The sequence below is a fragment of the Bacillus rossius genome, chromosome 3, assembly GCF_032445375.1.
Source record: "Bacillus rossius redtenbacheri isolate Brsri chromosome 3, Brsri_v3, whole genome shotgun sequence".
In the NCBI taxonomy this organism is placed as follows: domain Eukaryota; kingdom Metazoa; phylum Arthropoda; class Insecta; order Phasmatodea; family Bacillidae; genus Bacillus; species Bacillus rossius.
In genome coordinates this window covers 131,577,730-131,599,085 of record NC_086332.1, presented here as the reverse complement: position 1 = coordinate 131,599,085, position 21,356 = coordinate 131,577,730, and the positions used below count along the sequence as shown (strand labels likewise).

The window sequence follows — 21,356 nt, the reverse complement described above, 5'->3', positions numbered from 1 at the left end:
TCTTTCACACACACACACACGCACGCACACAACCTGGTCTCTCGCACACACACGCTCACAGCACACACACACGTGCAAGCTCGCAGGTCTCTTGTTTATTTTTAGACCTCCCCCTCTACAGAAAGCCAGCGCAGCTAGTAAAATAAAAGAGAGAGTGAGAGAGAAAGAGAGAGAATGTTGTCGCCATTCCCCCTCCCACTTCCTTCGCTTCCTCGTCGCAGCTGCTACCGGTGAGTCATCTAGTCTCCGCGTCACGTTCCTGCCTGCCTCCCTCCCGCCCACGTACCAGTTGTGACGATACAGCGCTTCATTATCTTCCGTCTACACAGCAGAGTTTAAGTATTTTCCTGACGCATCACCACACATCAATTTAAATTATCATTTGTTTCATACGTAATTACTTAACAGGTACCACAAAATGTTAGTAAAATTTATTTATGGGAAAAATTTTTTTTCTTTGGAATTTGTTGCAAAAATCGTGGTGCGCGCTATACACGAGGGCGCCCTATACACGAGTAAATACGGTATATCGGAAACCCTACCTCTCCGACCGATAAAACGCTTATAGGCAGCCAAAAAGGCACTAGTTGATAGGTCTGACACTAGCTCCAAGTGTACGGCCTTTGTAGCACCACACACAAACAAACATAAATAGGCCTTCTGACGAGGTGCTTTCCGCAGACAACTGGACTTAATAACAAAAGGCCCTGCATAATCAACTCCTGTTCTAAGAAACGGCTTGACTTGTTGAACTCCCATAGCAGGGAGGTTGCCCATCGCTGGTTGACAGGACACTGGCTTGGCCCGAAAACATCGGATACAATGCCGCACGCAGTGAGAGATGGCCTGCTTGTCACCTAGGATCCAATATTGCTCTCTAAGGATTCCCTGCAGAGCCTGCAGTCCAGGGTGGCCATTTTGGTTATGGCAGTGCCAAATGATCAGCTCTGTCAAGAAGTGTTTTTTCGGAAGTAAGAAGGGATGTTTCTGACAAAACGGCAAACTAGAATGATGTAATCTACCCCCTACTCTCAACAACCCGGACCGGTCCAGGAAGGGGGCAAGTTTTCGAAGCTGTGGTGATAGGCGTTGACCCTTCTGCAGGGCAGATAAGTCCTTATCGAACACAACAGAATGGACATGACGAATACACAATTGTAGAGCCTTATCCAACTCTGCAGTCGTCAGATTCCCAATGATACGAGATGCCAGTGAAACTCTAATGTTATGACTGAAACTAAGAACGTAGGCAAGTACCCGCAGAAGTTTGGTTAAACGACTGAATCGTGAGATAAGGGCAGCTAGGTCTTCGGTACAAGAAACAACCATAAGGGCATGAAGCCTGTGCTCTTGCAACACAACTGGCTCAAGGGTCTCATTGGTTGTCAGACCAGATGGCCACAACTCTTCTGGCTCTCGCAACCATTGTGGGCCAGACCACCACAATGGATGTGTGATTAACTGAGCGGGCAGCAAACCCCAGGAGGCACAATCTGCATGGTTTTTCTCGGACTTAACATGCTTCCAAATTGTTGCAGCGGTAAGGTTCTGTATCTCGCTAACCCGGTTAGCGACGAAATTCTTAAGCTGATGGGGCGATGTGTGCAACCATGCAATTACTACCTGAGAGTCCGTCCAGGCCACTACTGATGACGGGTTGACCTCTGCATACAATTTGGTAACATGGTGCAGCAGACGGGCCAGTAACAGTGCCACGCACAGCTCAAGACGAGGCAGAGACACAACTTTCACTGGCGCCACCTTTGATTTCGCAGCGATGAGATGTGTAGTAACTTCTAATCCTGGTCCACTGACACGTAAGTATAATACCGCAGCATAGCCAACCTCAGAACTGTCACAAAAGCCATGAAATTGGTATGAGCAACCTTGGGGTCCCTTAACGAGTCTCGGAATGGCGAGGGATGACAATACAGGAAGTTCACGATTGAACTGATTCCAAGAGTGTACAATATCCAATGATGGTACATCATCCCAGTCCAGCTGCTTCAACCAAAGTGTTTGGATCAGATGTTTTGAAAACATGAGCAGCGGAGTAAGCCATCCAAGTGGGTCAAAGATTCGGGCGACAGCCGACAGGATGTTTCGTTTGGTCGCAGTATTGGTGCAACGTTGTGTCTTATACGAAAAGGTATCAGCGGTTGGATTCCATTACACCCCAAGAACCTTCACAGCATACCCGTTTCCATTGTCCAACGACAGAGATTGCGACATCTCTACGTCTTCAGGAGGCAGCCAATCTATAAGCGCCGGATGATTGCTGACAAATTTCCGCAACTGAGAACCTCTGCTGGCCAATAAGTCTATCACCTCCCGTTGAAGCGTTAGCGCCGACTCAAGGGAGTGGGAGCCAGTGACCACATCGTCAACATACACATCAGTTGTCAAAACCTTTGATGCCAATGGATACTTCTCTTTCTCGTCATCAGCCAACTGTTGTAAGGTACGAAGTGCCAAGAAGGGAGCCGGAGCAACTCCATAGGTAACTGTTTTCAAGCAAAAATCTTGAATGGGATCCTTATCCGAGAAACGCCACACAATTCGTTGGATATCCGAGCAGTCTGAATGCATTTGTATTTGGCGATATATCTGCTTGATGTCCGCAGTGAAGACAATGGTATGTAGTCTGAAGGATAGCATGCCATTTATAATCTCCTTTTGGAGTTTAGGACCTATCAGCAAGGCATCGTTCAATCAGGTCCCCAACGAATCCTTCGCCGATGCGTCAAAAACTACTCGGAGCTTTGTTGTCGAACTATCTGGTTTGACCACACAGTGATGCGGGAGATAGTACGTTTGTGATGATGTGCCCGCAGGTTACTTGATAGCCTCCAAATAATCTTGCATGAAAACACATAGAGTTGATGTAATTTTGGGTCCTTCTGAAGGCGAGTCTCCACACGAAGCAAACGGTTAACTGCCTGTGGCCTACTGATCCCAAACGTTTGTGTTTCAAGGACACAGTGTACCTACCTGCCTGGTTTTTAACAATAACCACCATATTGTAAATTTATTCAGGGATTATGCATAAACTATGAAACACAGAATAGAGTTCGTTGAAAAGAATGGAATTATTTACAATATTTAGAAATTGAACATTTGAACAAATTTTAAAACCAATGAGCTAAACAGTATCAAACACCCTTAACATAATTTAGCTTGAAACATGCACTGCAGTAGTGTAAGTGGTTGATTCTCTGTTGACAACAGCTCAGCTGGTCCTCAAGCCATGTTCAACCACAACTCTGGCAGTATCGACTTTGCTGGTGGGAAGGCCAAGAAGAAACAGCCATCGTTCCTCCCGGCCCTCTGCAAGATGTTTGGGCTGGTGTTTCTGGCTGGCTCCGCAGTTCGTGTGGTGGCAGATTTCCTGCCTTTCATCAATCCACAGTTGTTGAGGTACTATTAACTACCTATATTTTCCTGGTAATTTAATTGCATAACTTCCCTCTTTGTTTTTGAAATTAATTAAAAATAGAATATGTGTTTTAAGAATGGGAAATTGCCTAATTCTGACACCTAATTGATTTCTTGGGGGGGGGGGGGGGGGGGAGAGAGAACAGATTCCAGACACCAAAATCTAGCAAAAGGCAAAACTTTTTAGATCCATTAATCACATATTATTGTGTTAATTATACATTTTTTTTTACATAAAATTTTAGATAAAATATAAATGAATTAAAAGTGTGTAATAAGTACAAGTGTACAGTTTAACTAAATTCCATTTCCACCACCAATTGATTTCATTTTATATGATTTTGAATTAGTATACAGTCTTGGAATGTTGTGATTTGTATTCTATAAATTTTTAGATCATCAGCAAAACCTACATTTTGGTTCAAAACTTGTGAAATATTAGTACCTATATCTATTACTCTGATGCAAGTTAAGTGAATAGCATCATTTAATTATAAGAGCCAATAAATATTTATGTTACCAACATTAAATTTAATTAACAACAAATGTCTGTAGAAGCATGTTAACCTTTCTGTTTTGGGATAAAAAAAAGGGCAGCATTTTATTTTTAATTGAATTTCATGTCTAATTATATTACTCTCAATGACACAAAAAATTCATTATTATGTATTTTACTAGGAGTATTTTTTTTTGTAATTATTATCCTGGAATATTGATTTTCAAAAGAAAATCATATAATTTAGTTTGGCTTACATATTATTTAAAATAAATTATGAGTACTCTAGGCTTACATTAGAGGGAATGTTCAGAACTTTATACCTTGAAACATAGCCGGTTCCTGAACTCCTAGCTTTAATTATTATTTTTTGCTGTAAGTTGAGATAACTAGGTTTATTTATGTAATCATGTTAAAAAATCTGATAAAAGTTTAAGCTCATAATATCCTAGTTTAATCACATGTAAACTTTTTAAATAGTTTTTATAAGACATTTTAAGTAATTTTGACAATTTTTAAGTTCCTGTGATTCATTTTTATTGTGTGCAGAATTAGTTTTTTTTTCTTATTCTATATGAATTTTGTTTTAGTTCAGTAATTTTCACATTTGGAAGCATGTGCAATCTATGGTATTGTTTCTAGTACTTTGAACTGATTGTTCAGTTAAAGAAAGAAAGAAAGCAGGTGCGCAATTGCGGAACTATGAACGAGTGGACAATAAGGATAACAGAGATTTTCTGGCTTTTTTTATATGAATCACTATTGTATTGCTGGGGAAAATGCTGCAGTTGGTAGAGCAGTGTTGCAGTTATTTAAAGAATACGGATTTGAATTTTCTCTGGAAGTTATTTTCCCAGCCAATCAGGAGAGATTATTCAATCATGTAAACTTTTACTTCATAAACTTATTGTTAGTTCTATATTGTTACAAGTTTTGTGAGTTGCTAATTTGAAAGAACTTGTTTGTCATTGGTTGACGAGACCATGAGACCATGAGACTGCAAGGTAACTTGAAGTGTTTCATTGTCTCAAAAGTTTCCACTCGGTTGTTGATGAGAGAGGTTGCGCCATTCGGTGGCTCAAATAATCACGTTGTATAGTTTCTGAGCAAGTTTAACATCTATGGTAAAGGCTGTGCCAGTTTTTTAACCTTTCATTCTAAAACTGTTTTAAATTAGAATTTTTGACCGTAAACATTGGCGATAGCCCATGATGTGAACTTTTGCATCATCCTAACTACATGTTTCTTTGGTGAAACATAAACACGTAGCGACCAGGGATTTTATTTTTGGTAATTTTTACAGAACTAGTATTTTGTCATCTAAAAATTCATATCTGGTATTTAGAGAGGAAAATTTTCATTGCAGTATCTGTCTTTAAATATTCTTACAATTTAAAGTAGGGAGAAAACTAGGTTCGTAAGGGATAGCCCATTTAAGTTTTATTTCAGTTTTATTATTTACTAATATTTACATTAATAATAAATAACTGTACTTCAAAATGTCTGATCACATATCCATAGCTGCCAACTCTAATGATTTTGGCATGAGGCTCACTATTTGTAGGCATATGTCACGCCCTCACGATTGAACATCCATTCCTCACAATTTTTCGTATTTTTTTATACCTTGTATGTTTTCGTGTCAATAGGTTGTAACTGTATTGATACAATCTTATCGCACTAGATTGGTCGGAGATATATCGCTTGTGACCTTGATTTGATATAGAATAACTTCGACCTGTTGCTTTTGATCGTTAATGGCGGCGTGGTTGTTTCTAGACGTGTTGTTGGTTATGTAGTGGATTAGCGTATATATTCTTTGTTTATGTGTTTATTATGTCGCAGCAGTGCGGCGTGAAGAAACACTACAAAACAACTTTCAACAAGTTATATGCAGAAAAGTTTCCGCACATCATATTGTCTCATAAAGGTGAAACTATGTGTATTGTGTTGCCTGCCGTTGTGATTTTTCACTCGCGCATGCTGGCAGAAATGACGTGTTTAAACACTGCCAAACAAAAAAAAAACATGTTGATAGCGTAAAGTGCATTGATTAAAAAAAGAAGCTGAATTATGTTTCTGATATGTCTGAGAACCGTAAAATTAGTGCAGAATGTTTATTTACGTCTTTTATTGTGGAACACAATTTGCCAATAACTTGTGCTGATCACCTGGGCTCGTTGTTCAGGAAAATGTTCTCGGACAGCGAAATTGCAAAAAAATACAGCTGCGCAAGAACAAACATCAACTATTGTAACGCCCCTCGTTTGGAAACTGCTGGGTAAAATATTAAGAAAATTCAAGTTAATTACCAGAGGGGACACGAGGCGGTGAACAAGACAAAATTTACACTCCCTGCACACTAGTAACTTGGGAGTTCGTGGATCGTTATGCAGAAGAAGGAAAATGATATATAAATACACTATATAAATAATTTGGTCTATAGGTTTTCCTGGTTTATTATTAATAGGTATATCACCCGGGTCTTCCCAGGATGACGTCGGACCGAGAGGAAAACTCTTCTAAAGGGGGAAATCAGCTGGAGGTCCCGAAGATCATGCGGGGAGCAGTTTCTCTCCCCCGAAACTTTGACCCTGTCAAACAGGGTGTGAAATCAGGGCTCGCGAGGTGTCTCACGCCGACATCAGGATGGCGCGTACCGAGAATTCGCGGATCGCAGAAAAAACAAAAATTTTTAGGAAGGTAAAAAAAATAATCAAATTTAACTAAACATGACTTCTTCTAAATACTACATCTAACTGGCTACTGTACCACTGGGATCACATCCCTAAAGCAAGCTGACTACATTCTTGTGCACACGAATTCGCCGTTGCCGCGAAAAGCCTCTTAGCACAGAGGATGCCGAGAAGACGTGGTCAGTAGCCGAGGTCGGAGAACTAAGTGCCGGCGATGGCGGTCAAAGCTTCTAATTAAATCGGGCGCTCAGACCTAAGAAAAAAGGGGGGGAAGGTTCGGCTCAGGGCCGAAAACATGCGGAGGTGCCCGAGGCGGGCGTGACAACAACACGACATGCGCGCTCTCTACCGGCGGTAACAGGAAGCTACAAAGAATCGACTTCTACAGGCCGCGAGAAGGAAGCATAGGGCTTAAGTGCGCCGCGGCACTGCTCTCTAGCGGCGTAAAGGGGAACTAACTGAGGCGGTGAGCTGACTTGCCACCAGGTGTCATGAGGGTGAGCTCTGCACGCTGGCGACCAGGCCCGCGGTTACTTTTTTTGCCGCTAGATGTCGTGGACGTCTCTGTCGGACCAGGGGGAAGGTCCTTGAAGTCGGCCATGGTCTTGGCTAAGTTCACGTCAGGTCACTGCTCCCGACTTGATTTCTCAAAACTAATGTGAGGTGGAGAGAGAGGAAGGGGGGGACAGATACGCCACTAGCTTGAGAACGTCGGTCCACTGGAGACTGCTTCGTGACGAGACTTGCTATTCTCAGCAGCCCTCTAAGAAGAAGCAGCTCGCAGGCCAGAAGCTGCTCTATGCGATTTTGGTCATGAAGAGAAATAATATTACAAACTCGGAACGTGACTGCAGGCGAGAGAAATATCAACCTGGCTGCCCACGTCCACATTAGACAGCAAAATATCAGATAGGCCCCTGAGAAAGGGGGCTTCGGTCCACAGACACAAAGTTTAAATACGTGGCGTACACCGGCCTAACAAAAAGTAAATCCCCCCTTAACAACCAGATATAATAAAAAAAAAAGAATTCCCAAAAATTTTTAAAATTTTAGAAAAATTAAAAAAAGGTGACGAAATGCCTAATTTCCGGCACACTATAATTGCAGAAATGGAAGAGGAAACTCATGCAACTAATGTTGAGACCTTGAAAAGTGAATTTTTTTCAGTGGCAACGGATGGAAGCAATCAGGGTGATGCAAAGCTGTATCGTATCGTGGTTACTTTCTACAACAAAGTGACGTATTGACACACGCAGAAGTGGCAGACATGAACTCTATTCGTACTGCTTTTTTCTGCAGTCTAAGGTTCTTTGTTGAAAAGTTTCCCAGCATTGTGGTGAAGAATGAAGACTAAGATATGGATTCAGAAGCAGACTTATTGGAAACAGAGTTTTGCTCTTTTCAGGTGCAAGAGATTCCAGAAGAGGTGGCAAAACAGAGCAGAATGGATACGAATTGGTCATTGGTTGGACATATAAAAAATCCAGACAATACTTTAAAATGTGGCTGACATTCTAGGGCAATGCTTGCCGTTCTCTGTATCCCACACAGCAATGCAGAGCGTGAAATGATTTTTGTCACAATTAAGAAAACAAGAACCCAATTCAGAGCATCAATGTGTGATGCAACTGTACAAAAACTGGTCAAACTGAAATCATTACAGGGAGAACTTCGTTATGAACAGAATTTTGATACAAATTTTTTAAAGATGGCTAAATCTTCAATATGCATGTCATTGAAGAAGTGAAAATTATCTGCATTCAGTTTGTAGGCCATGCATGTGCTAAAAACTAACCCAACCTCAATTTCCAATTTCATTATCAAAATTAGTTTGAAGTTACATTATTTTTTGTAGATAAGGAGGTTTCCTCTAACAAACTACAAATGTAACCGAGTTAAAATAACATTATTTTGTGTGCAGAGCTACGTGTGAACTGTGAAGGTTTCCATTTATGATCTTCTAATGTAGGTAAGTTGTTTGCATTTGTTCCTATTGATTGTTGGAAACAGTTTTAAGTGATTGAAGTGAAATATGCATTTATACACATCAGTTCCTATAATATTGCATGTTCTTAGGTATATTTAAGCGTTTTCACGAAACCACAGCAAAAATACACAAATTAAATATCCTCCATTATTGGATTTCTCAGGGTTGGCAGCTATGCATATCACCAGTACTCAAAAATGTGTATTCTCAAGTCACTCAATGTCTGTCAAGTTCCGCAGATCGCAATCCTCACTGGAGCTAGGCTTAACAGTAGTTCGCCTTTTACCTCGCACCTGTCCATACGTCACTCAGTCACCGCACTCTCGCAATCCAGATGAACTCCACATCGCGCCACTCTCTTCGCCAATGTCACACTTCCCTTCGTTTGTGGAACTCTCGGAACACCGGAACTGTCATGGGACTCTCTTGGAACTTAGAACTCTTGTGGCTCTTGTAGCGGGACCCGTGGAACTCAGTCACCAAACTCGGCGCTCACGTGGCACTCTGCGGAACTGTCACCGCACTCTCGCAGTACTCGTCCCGGGACTCCTCATGGAACTGTCGTGGAGGCCTGCGTCGCTGCTTAAGTACTTGGGGCGCCCTTCTCGAACGACGAGAGCGGCTGTGACCAGTCACATCATCCCGGGCCAACCCGACGCCCGAAATATTGAGAAAAGCTGTGTTTGTTCACGCCACTCCGCGCGCGGCTTGCGAAATTCCCAAGGCCCTACAGCAATAGATTACAGCGTCGAGGTAGGACGATGTGCGGAGAGCGGAGGGGGGAGGGAGGGTAGTGACAACCCTTGTAACCCGGCCAGGCGCGTGTGACATGCCTTACGTCAGTGGACTGCACGTGACACGGTGCGTGACGCCAGTGGTTGTACAGGGCCGCCAGCCAGCTCCGAACCTGGTGCGTGTCACGGTCCTCGCGTTTGTAACATTGACCCCTCATTAAACCTGTTCGTTACAAACAGGTAACACATCTCCTCCTGGGTGTCCCCATGCTACTCGAAGTTTAGGCCGCCTGCCTTTCCTTTATTGCTATCTGTACAGCCTCACCAGATATCCCTCTCTCGCAGCAGATGTAGCCTCTCTCGTTACCTCGTGACACTTCTGCGTCGCAGACTGTTGCCTTGGATGGGCCCGATACTCTTTAGAGTATTGCTCATTACCCTCCAACGGTTTGCTTGTTTCTTTCCTTTTCCTCTCTATTCCTTCTCTCGCGGCTACTTGTTCATACAGAATTTTCTCCTGATTAATTTTCTTCTCTTCTTGGTTCCTCAATTCTTCTTAGTTCTTCTGAATCTTTTATGGATTGTATTTAGTTTCTCCTTGTACCATCTTCATGACTCCTTGTATTTTCATTGTCTCTTCTTGGTATTTCTTCATCTCTTCTTTACATTTCCCCATCTCTTCTTGACTCATGTTCATCACTTCTCGGCTTTCTTCAGCCCTTCTTGGCATTTATCCCTCTCACTTTGGTCTGTCTTCATTTTTTCTTGTTCAATCTTCATTACTTTGTAACCCTTCTTCATCTCTTCTGTTCTTCTTCCATAGGCTGTTCTTATCTTGGCTGTTCTTCTCTTCTTGGCTTATCTTCACTTCATCAGTTTTGAGCATTATGGCATTCTCAAACTCCTCTTGTGAATTTTTCATTTCAGGGTAAGTATGCCAGATTTCACTCATTTTATGTTCAGTGTTGGTTGCTTACCCTGGCTCCGCCTTTCAGTGGGCGAGTATGTGCCGGAAATTTGGCATTTCGACACATTTTTTTTTTTTTAATTTTATATAATTTTAAATTATTTTCGGAAATTTTATTTTTCTTTATAATTTGGTTACTTTGGGTGATTTACTCTTTGTTAGGCTGGTGTACTCTCTTAAGTTTAACTTTGTGCCAGTAGACAGAAGCACCTTTCCCAGAGACCTATAGGATATTTTGCAGATCTAAGACTTTGTTGGCAGCCCGTTTGAAATATCCCTCGCTTACAGGCACGTCCCAGGCCTGTAACGTTACTTCACTTCATGACTAAAACTGCATACAGCAGCTCTGGACGAGCTGCTACCATTTCTCAGAGGCGAGCTGACCGTAGCCTTTACCGTAACAAATACATATTAGGTTCTCTCCTCGAAAAGCACGTCATGGACGCGCGTTCCCAGCGTCATTGCGTTTTATGCCCCCCACTTACTCCATTCCCCCCTTTCAGTTCTGAGAATTCACCTCCGGAGCATTGCCCTGCCGTTAACTCCGCCAAGTGTTGGCCGGCGTCAAGGACGACTTGCATAAAAAAATGTAAATGCAAAGATGGACCACCCCACGACATCTAGCGGCAAATTCGCTAACCTCCCAGCCAACTTCCCCTGTAGGCCGCCAGAGAGCTGCACCTGACTGCCCCATTATTCCCTCGTTAGAGCAGACGCCTTGAGCGAGTCGATTCTTTTTTATTTCCGACACCCCTCAACAGGTAGCGCTAAGGTCGGCCAGTGCTACCAACTTCGAGACATCAGTCAGAGTTTTTTTAAGACGCCCACTCGGGGAACTTCGGAACCTTTCGGTCCGGACTCCCAGTCCCCCCCCCTCCAGTTTTGATAGAACATTTACTTTTAATTAAGAGACGCGGTTCTTCGTGAGACACTTCGCGTCACGACTGCAGACGGACCATTTGCGATTATCGGCGAGTCGACGAGACACTGCAAGACTTCCATCCGGCCGCAACCGACTATGTAGTCGCTTAAATAAGGGATGCTATCCCTGTAATCTTCTTCAAGTAGTTTAGTCCGTCTGCTTAGTGCAAAGAGCAATAGTTATTTTTCTTTTAAATCATTTTTTTTTTAAATGGTAGAAACTTCCGCGCACAGCAGCGTATTCGCGGACTCCAGTTCCTGTCTGGCGACGCATCGGTAAATAGAAGCCGACTTCCCTGTCTGGTGAGTTACGATCCGCGACATCCCCCAACCTCCCCTTAATAGCGGGCATTTTCTGCCCAGTTTATACTGTCTGTGTACAAGTTCTGATCAGTTTTGATTTGGACTGTTCGCAGACAGGGTCCGAGAGCCGGACGCCGAATTGGCATTTTCATCTCCCTTCCTCAGCAGCACACAGGCCCCCTGGCATCATGTTCCCGCGTGATCTCCGGGAAACGAAGCCCCGACCCCCGGTGCTACTGTATCTTTAAACTTTTTTTGAACTTTCCTAAATTACGCCGTCAGACAAATTTAATCATACAAACATAATTTCTGGACTTTAAGTACATACCTATACTGGGATAGTTTAAATATATTTGTATTTTTGTATTGGTTTAGGTATTTTCAGTAAATGAAACTTTTTATACAGGGTTCCCACAGACCTGGAAAGTCAGGGAAAGTCATTGAAAGTCAGTGAAAATAAAATTGGTCAGGGAAAGTCAGGGAAATATGTTTTGGAACCCGGTGAGTCAGGGAAAATTGTGCTGAGATAGCAGAAAGTCAGTGAATATGTCCTGGGTATGACGTTAAACTGCCCGTCCACAGCTTTCACTTCTTTTATGCTGTGGAGGTTTCTTTCTTTGTTCAGCTTTTAGTTTTTCTATTCTCTTTCTTCTTTTTTTTATCTTGGAATATAATTTATAATTAATGGCATTCTTAATGGGCAGCAATTTTGTGTATGTGTGTTGTGTTTAATAACTTTTTTTCCAGGTTGACTGAAGATAATGTGTAAAAACTTTATCTTATTTACTTCAGGGTTACTAATTGTTTCTTTTCCATTTTTTTCAGTATCCAGTGAGCTTTTATAAATAGTGTAACATGACCTCAAAAAGAACAGTCTTTTTTTAATGAACTATGGCTTGACTCTAAGCAGAGTCCTGAGTTTGTGGGATGGTTATGTAAAGGTCCAGATATTTTTCATGCTTACTGCAGAGCTTGTAAGAAGTCCTTTGAATTGGGTAACATGGGTCGTCAAGCTGTGATCTCACATGCTAAAGGAAAGAAGCACACGAACTTAACAAAATGTGTGAATTCCCAGACATCAGTGAAGACCTTTTTTTGTAGTCGTGAAGTGAATATATCATCCTCCTCAAATGTAGCGAACACAGATACAAGTGTTGGAAGTAAAACTACAGACATTTCAGAAGAGTGTACTAAGTTGGACAGTAGTGACCCTCAGTCTTCTATATTTGAAATTAAAACTGTATCCATACCTGCTTGTTCGGTGTCAGTAGACTCGTTCTGCTTGAAAGATGATGTTTTAAGAGCCGAGGTTTTATGGGCTTTGAAAGTTGTGAATACCCAAAATATGTCATTGCATTCAACCGCAGATTTAGGTGAAATATTTCGTTCAATGTTCCCAGACAGTGGGATTGCCTCAAAATTCTCAATGGGTGAAACTAAATGTTCTTATGTTATTAATCATGGACTTGCACCATATTTTGATCAGCTGTTGAAGGAACGTTTAAGTGAATGCAAAGATTATGTTGTTTCCTTTGATGAATCTATAAATAAAATAGTTCAGAGAGGACAAATGGACTTGTTCGTAAGATATTTTGATGTCAATCGAAATAAGGTTTGTACACAGTACTATAATAGTGTATTCCTAGGACATGCCTCAGCAGAAAACCTTCTCCACAGTTTTACATCTGGCATTCAACCTATGTCACTAAACAAAATCTTGAGTATTTCAATGGATGGGCCCAACGTAAACTTGAGTTTCCTTAAGAAACTTGATGAGAAGATAAGAGAAGAATCGGAACCAGATGGCAAGATTCTTGTGAACACTGGTGTTTGTGGTCTCCATGTTGTAAATGGTGCAATAAGAACAGGACTGAATTCTGTTGTTTGGGATGTCCCTACTTTTCTGCGCGATATATATTTTATCTTTAATGAATCACCTGCGAGGCGTGCAGATTTCACTTCTGTCACTGGAAGAAAAGAGTTTCCTCGAAAGTACTGTACTACTAGGTGGTTGGAGAATGTTCCATGTTTAGAAAGAGCTTTACTTCTGTTTGATGATGTTAAGAAACTTATCGAAAACACAAAGGCTGTAAAAACCAAGACATTACTCAATGTTAGAGACCAATCTAAAGACAAGTTCATGAAGTGTAAACTTTCTTTTTTCAAGTCATTATCAAATGACTGTGAACCTTTCCTGAAGAAATATCAAACAGAAAGTCCACTCGCTCCATACTTGTCCTCAGACTTGAAAAACTTGATTGAAACTTTGATGCAACGATTTGTCAAGTCAAACAAGATGCCTGCTACAGTCAAGAAACTTCTTGCTGTTGATTTACACTGTGCGGAGAATTTACGTGAACTCAAAAACATTGATCTGGGATTTCAGACTAAGAAACTTCTTAGAGAGGTGGTTTCAACTGATCGCGAAGTTCTTGAATTCAAGAAAGATTGCCAAAAAATACTAACAAGAATGACAGAGAAGATACTTGAACGGAGTCCCTTAAAATATCCAGTAGTTCAGGGGTTGTCCTCATTGGACCCAAAAATTATTCATAAACAGCCAGAGCAAGGAAAAATTAGATTTGATATCCTCTTAGATGTTCTGTATTCACATAATAGAATAACGGAAACTGTTGCACAAAGAGCAAAGACTCAGTACTCTGGCATTTGTGATGAAGCACAGTGTGGTCTTCAGAAAAAGTTTTGTGAATTCCTAGAAGAAAATAATGTAGAGTCTTCTCAGTGCTTAGATGAATTTTATTCTTCAATTTTACTTGAATACCAAGAACTGTGGGAAGTTGTGAAATTGTGCCTTATATTTTCACATGGCAATGCAACAGTTGAGAGTGGTTTTTCGATCAACAAAAGCTTGTTGGTTGAAAATCTACAGGAAGAAAGTCTCATAGCTCAAAGAAAAGTTTATGATGGCATAAAATATTACGAGACCATAAACAAGGTCCCGCTAACACAAAAGATGTTGTCTTATGTCAAAAATTCTCGAAGACGGTATAGTGAGCATCTAGACAATGCAAAGCGAAACAAGAAAGAAGAAGGTGGAACCATACAAAAGCGGCAACTCCAAAATGAAATAAAGAAACTAGAAGAAAGAAGAAAGATTTTAAGGTTAGAAAAACAGCATGAAGAAGAAACCATTTCAGCACAGATTAATTTGTTACACAAAAAGATACTGGACTGAAGCAGCATATGATGGTTAACCATTGGCAAATGCAATATTTTTGTTTTTAATTCAAATAGGTTTTTGTTCTGGGAAAGATTTGTAAATTGTATCACTTGGTAATATTATACTTGTCATATGTTTATTTAAATTTTATGGTACTGTTATCATGATAATGTTATTTTTTAGTTTGTATTCTCGTTCAATAATCTCAATTTTTAAAATGCTTATACCAACATTTCTAATTTTTTTGAGTTCAAAAATTTATAATAATATATATATATATATATATATATATATATATATATATATATATATATATATATATATATATATATATTGTTAAACAGGAGCGTGATGGGCAGCTATGGGGATGGTGGAGACTGTAAAAAAGAGTACATTAGATAAAGTGTTGGTATAAGCATGTTAATTATGGTCAGGGAATTTTGTAAGAAGTGGTCAGTGAAAGTCAGGGAAAGTCAGGGAAATTGACTTTCATATTTCTGTGGGAACCCTGTTATAATTGAATTTAGGGTCGACAAATTTTTTTTTTTCTCTGAATATACCTGAGATCTGTTTAAGTACTTAATTGATATTGTATGATTATATTTTTTTAATATCTGTTATAAATTTTCTTTTAATAAATTTGACGTAATTATATTCAGACGGAATCACACCTTGTTTCTGTTCATTTCTAATAACATTGTGAAACCTTAAAGATCCCCAGCACAGCGTGCTCTGTTGTACGGAATATAGTGTGATTTTTACATGATTAAAAAAAAAAGCAATCGTGGGACATTCTGCGGCCCAACGTGTGGCTGACACGGACTTCTACCTGCCCTGAATTTGCTAAATTTTCAAAGAACAATTTTTTTTTTTTGTTTTTCAAAATAATACGTCAAGAATTTCTAAGTTCGTACCTATCCATCAAAAATCAGCTGTGCTGTTTACCGCCGGACTATTTCAACTATTGCTTTGTCTAAGCGTCGTGAATACCACGAGAGACCAAAGATGCGTGACCCAGGGGTATCCAGTACGCAGAACTTCGATATCGTTGCATCGCAGTGTAATAGGTGGGGGCCTATTGGGGATTGAAGGGAGACCAGAGCCTGGCTAGGACTGCGGATTACGTGATTGGAGCAGTTGGGTAATCAAGGTAAAAGGTTTCAGGTACACAGACATTTTATTCAAATTCAATATTAATTCATAATTAATATTACGTTAATATTCAGATACAGTTACGTTTAACGCAAGAACAAATTCAATATTAATACATAATAAATATTACGTTAACATTTCTGACAAAACGAGTTAGTTGACAATTATAATTTGCATGGGTAAGCCGGCTACACAGTGATCCAATCAACGATCGTCAAAAAGGGACATAATTTCCTTGTCTGAAGTTATATTACAAAAAAAGTAACATTTACAAAACTACTGCAAAGTGCAGGTACACGAAAGAAAGAAGTTACATTATTCTTTAAAAAGCAGTACCAAACAAATACGTGCGACGACGTCTCAGGGGGAGACAGGTAGAAACAGAAAAACGGAAGCGAAGGTTTAGTTAAATTTACATTTAAAGCAGAAATCCAAACAATTTTTGATGGTGGCGGCCGAAAAGGAATTTAGACAGAACAAATTTAAACAATACTGATTCTACATTAGGGTGAGGGCCACCGCCTCACTGACGACTCGATTCAACTTACATTTCTCCCCTGAGGTCGCACACGCACGAAGACTAAGTCGAAGCTCTCGGACTACATGCTAGTGAAATTAACAACTGGTCAGCTACTGCTGACAACCAAGCCTCACAAAGGCTACCAGTAGAAGAAGGCCCTCATCATGTCTGCAGCAGATTTTATAAACTCGCGCCGCAGTGCGCGCATGCGCATATTGAAAGGGTGGGGGGAATGAGTACAAATTGAACAAACACTAGGAGGGGGAGAAAAGGAGGGAGAAGGATGAGGGGAGCGAAGTGCCGGAGGCCCGCGATGACGTGCGCATTTCAAATCGCTACAGCAGGACTTAGATCGTCACATAACGTAACTTCCAGATTGTCGCATCGCAGGACTACGTGAGACAGAGCCACAGAACACAAGTCAATTAAGGTCGTAATTTGAAACTTTTTTTTTTGTAACACTGGTTAGGTAGAAAGTGTTTTCTTTTTTTTTCTTCTTTTCTTTTCAGTGAAGTGTAAAACCAACTATATTTAAACACTGAATTAATGAACCAGGATTTTCCAGGTCCCCAGGAAATGTCTGGTAACATGGAACATCCTGCAGGCCATATTAAAAGTGAGGTTTTGGGGGGGTCAGAACAGATAATGCAAATTTTAATTGCCATACAACAACAAATTGCACAGGGGCAACTTGAAATCCGACGGGAATTGGTAAAAGTGAGAACTGAAATTAAAAATATGCAGGCTAATGTAAACAATCACACTTCTGCATGTGCGTCAAGGGTTGAGAGCTGTGAATCACAAGTGGAAAGGGAGCAAACTAATTTAGAAACTTGTGGAAGAGAAGTAACAATGTTAAAAGAAAATGTTCAATTTATTGGGCATGATGTACATGAACACGGAAACATTGGGAATAAATGTAAAAGTTCCTAGACGAGGTAAACAGTAAACAGGGAATGTTTGGACAATGTGGAGACAAAATTAAGTAAAGTAAGGGGTAATGGACATGTGATCAGGAGTTTGTGTCAACAGATGACAGAAGTAAAGACTGAGATGAAAGCCTTCTCGGAAAAACTTAAGGGTGAGTTTGCCGAGGATGTAATCACGGAATTGAGTTCTGCAGATTGCAGAGAAGTGATAAAAGGACATATTTTTCTAAACCTAAACAGTAGAGATGTACGAACCTGCAAATTTTTAAGTCGAGTCGAGTCGAATTTTACAATAATTAGTTCGAGTCGATTCGATTCAAGTTTGTAGATCATAAATTCAAGTCGAGTCGATTCGAGTCTGAATTTTTATATTAATCTTTGACACTTAAGTCGAGCTTCAATATTTGCACTTTACTGCTAAGAGTCCTTAGATGGTTGTCTTGTTATATCATGGCCCACTTAATCAAATATATTTAAAATACAAGTAATAATACAAATAATTCAATTAGAATAAATTCTTAACTGATATAATACAATTCAATAATTGAGGTATTCTGTAGAGCATCATACTACTAGTTACATTACTAATCACAGTAAATTAACTCATTTTAAAAATTGAAAAATATGTTAATAGTTATACAAAAACTGTTTCAATAGTGCAGTTAACTATTTACATGGTAAATGAAATCAATTTCAAATAAGCAACAAATGAAACTGTAAAAAATTAAAATATTGTACAGTAATCATTTTGATTATTTTATACCACCTATAAAAGAGAATATTAAAGACTGTCGTATCAGCCTACAAAACATAATGTAAATATATTCCTAGCAGTACATATTTAAAAATATTTTTATGGAAAGCGTATAACTATAAGGAGTAATATTTTAAGGTCACAGTCACAAATATTTAAAATACAATCTACCATGTTATCTAAAGAAATAAAATAAAAAATCACATCGTGAAGAAAAACCAGTTTTTCTACAAGGCTGGAGAACAAGTTTTGGCGTCGTGTGGAAATAGTGAGTCCCGCTTTAGAGAACAACCTTTCACTAGCTACTGAAGTAGCTGGAATGCCTAAATAGTTCATTTCTAGCTCAGCTAGATGGGGGTAATTTCTGCACGATTTCCACCATTCAAGTGAATCTTCATCTTGACCAATTACTGCACCATCAAGAAAATCATGAACCTAAAAGAAAAAAAATATGGTGTAACTATAAAATCAGTAGGCCTACAGAAATAATACAAATACAGTAAAACCACATTCCCTTGAATTAAACTTCCTCCTTAAATACATAAAAATATGGAACCACCTTTTTTTTCCCTCATTAAGCCACAAAATTTTGTTTTTGCATATTGCCATCTAGTTCTACTATAGCTTAAACATTTATTTTTTCCTACCTCTTTCTTCACTGAAATATCATCTTCTGCAGGCTGTGTTTGCTTTGATTTCAAATCAAAGATACCCCAGAGAGAGTTGTTTGCTGAAGTTGATGATGCACATTTTTCTTCCATAACTTGTTCTTTCCTAGAACATTTGTTACCAACTTGTAAAGAACTTTTCTTCTTTCTTATTTCTTCAGTCAACAAATGTTTTGCAAGAACAATTTCGTGATTTTCTATTGTGATACTTTTGAATATGGATCCAATGCAGTACTTAGCAGATGTGTATGAGAGTCACTTGAAATCTAGCAGTCAATGAATTTTTCAATGCTCGTGCCAATGTAATGCCACTTCCTTGTACTCCAGTTTTTGAGGTTTCATAATTCTTCAAAAATCCTTCAATGCTATTAATAACTGGACGAACCATTGAAAGAGTTGGTACACTTTCTTTGCACAGTTCTTTCGTAGCTAAGAAGAGAGGTTGCAAAATTTTCACGTACGCTGCAATCAAGTTCCATTCATTTGCTGTCAAACTTTCCTTGCCACAGTTAGGCAAATGTGCAGACACTGCTTCTTTTTGTTCATGTAGGCGTTCAAGCATAAGATATGTACTGTTCCATCTTGTGTCTATCATCTGAATCAAAGCATGCTCTGGTAAACTTTTTTTTTTTGAATTGATTCTAGCCTCTCTCTTGATTTTTAGCTATGCTTATAATGGCCTACTATGGACCTGCATGTTTTCAAAATGCTGTCCAGTCCAACTTCTGCAACAGCATCACTAATAGCTAGCTGTAAATTGTGAGGAACACAATTCAAATGAACTACAGGCTTCCCAGTTAGAGCACTGCTCAAATTTCTGGCATTGTCACTCACTACGTAGATGGGAATCTGAGTTGAAGACAGACTAATACCCCAGTTGGATGTCAAATGGCACAACTTCTGATATATAGCTGGGCCTGTATGTTGACCAGGAAAGTGGGAGCATTCTAATGTGCTGTTCTGCATTGCAAAGTCACGAGTAAGAAAGTGAGATGTCACAGAAATGTACCCTTCCTGCTTTTGTGAAGTCCACAAATCTATTGTAAGAGACACTGATTTCACTGTTTCGAGATCATGGCTCAATGCTTGTTCCATAATCCTGCGAGTGTCACTGTACAATTTTGGTACTACAGACCTTGAAAAATGGTTCCTGCTTGGGATATGGTATCGAGGCTCAAGGGTTTCAATTAATTCTCTGAAGCCACGATCTTCTACAACAGATAATGGTTGATAATCAAGCGCAATCATGCAACCAATTTTATTTGTGATACTTTGCGATTTTGGACTGTCAGATGAAAGCATTACTTTTGAATTCATTGCTTGTGTAATAGGGGATGAAACAGGCCGCTTCAATAAATTCATAACCTCTTTTTTAGCTTCACACATTTCCTCATACTTGCGTTTCAAGTGTAAATGTGAATCCAAGTGTCTGATCAGGCTTGTGGTAGATGATGATGGTGTCTTCAAATGTTTTTTGCAACATTTGCATATTGAATAATGTTCACATTTATCAAAAAATTCCCAAATTTTTGATTTTCCTGTATTTGTACTAGGACTGATAGTGCTTTCATGAACCTCCTGTACTTTAGTTTCCTCTGTTTCTGTTTTTAAATATCCTAAGATACCTTTCGAAGATGAATTTTTGCCTGACATTGTGAGTGTTTGCTCAGTAAAAGTACGCCTTAATTAATACTAACGTGGTGGGGGAAAAAAATCACTGTTGTTCTGCAACAAAATTTTAATCGCCGAAATATAGGAGATTATGTACCGTTTACGACAAAGGAACACGACTTTGTGCACAAACAATTTGGTGGTTCCAATGATTATTTTGGACCGAACGAGTTAGCTGCGGCCTGCAGCATTCACGAGTCAATAAAAAACAATGAATATAATTTAGGCTTGTAGGCGCGAAGGTTAGGTTAAGTTTCACACAATCATTAGAACATTTTTGAAAACTTTCACTTTTGGGAAGTGTAAGGCCGTGCTACAATTGGCACAACATTACAATAAACGTTCCCATAACAAATATAATACATTTAAAAATGATTACTACAACCCTAACGCTGTTACATTGCCGGCCAATCGCAAGCTGGCACTTCCAACCAATCCATGCTTTTGTATTTGTATTTAATAGTTACACTTTACAAAAAATACTTTATACTTCATAATTAATTTTAACTTGCCACTTAACTTGGATAGCAAACAATTATACAAAATGCAATCTCGCTGAACGTAATAGTGTAAACAAACACGGGAAAAAAAATTCATGTTCGCCAACCTACACTTCCTAAAATTAGTGGAGCCATTAGACAAATTTTTTTTTTTAAATGCCATTTCGTGATTGGTGGCGTATCAGTTGAAAACATGCGCTCTGTAACACAAATATAACGCTACCGTTAATTTATTATTGTAACGTTGCGCCGATTGTAGCACGGATTTACTAAAAAAAGTTTTATTTGTGCCGATATTATGATTATAAAATTTAATTCGTGTTTTGTTTATTAAAAATGTGTTCATCTTCTTTGCTATGTGGTCACACCTGTTAAGTTGGCAATATGTAAAACTAAAATATAAATAATATAGCCGATTGTCATTATTGTTTGTAAGTACGTG

At 39.4% G+C, this 21,356-nt stretch overlaps 1 protein-coding gene across 1 annotated transcript in view; it reads left to right on the top strand.

The window, feature by feature from the left end:
• Positions 1-21,356, top strand: part of LOC134531251 (multidrug resistance-associated protein 1-like) — a 592,793-nt gene that overhangs the window by 108,490 nt on the left and 462,947 nt on the right. Inside the window, exon 8 of the mRNA XM_063366941.1 lies at positions 3,229-3,417. Within this exon, the coding sequence (XP_063223011.1) occupies positions 3,229-3,417 (189 nt within the window). The remainder of the gene's footprint in view (positions 1-3,228; positions 3,418-21,356) is intronic.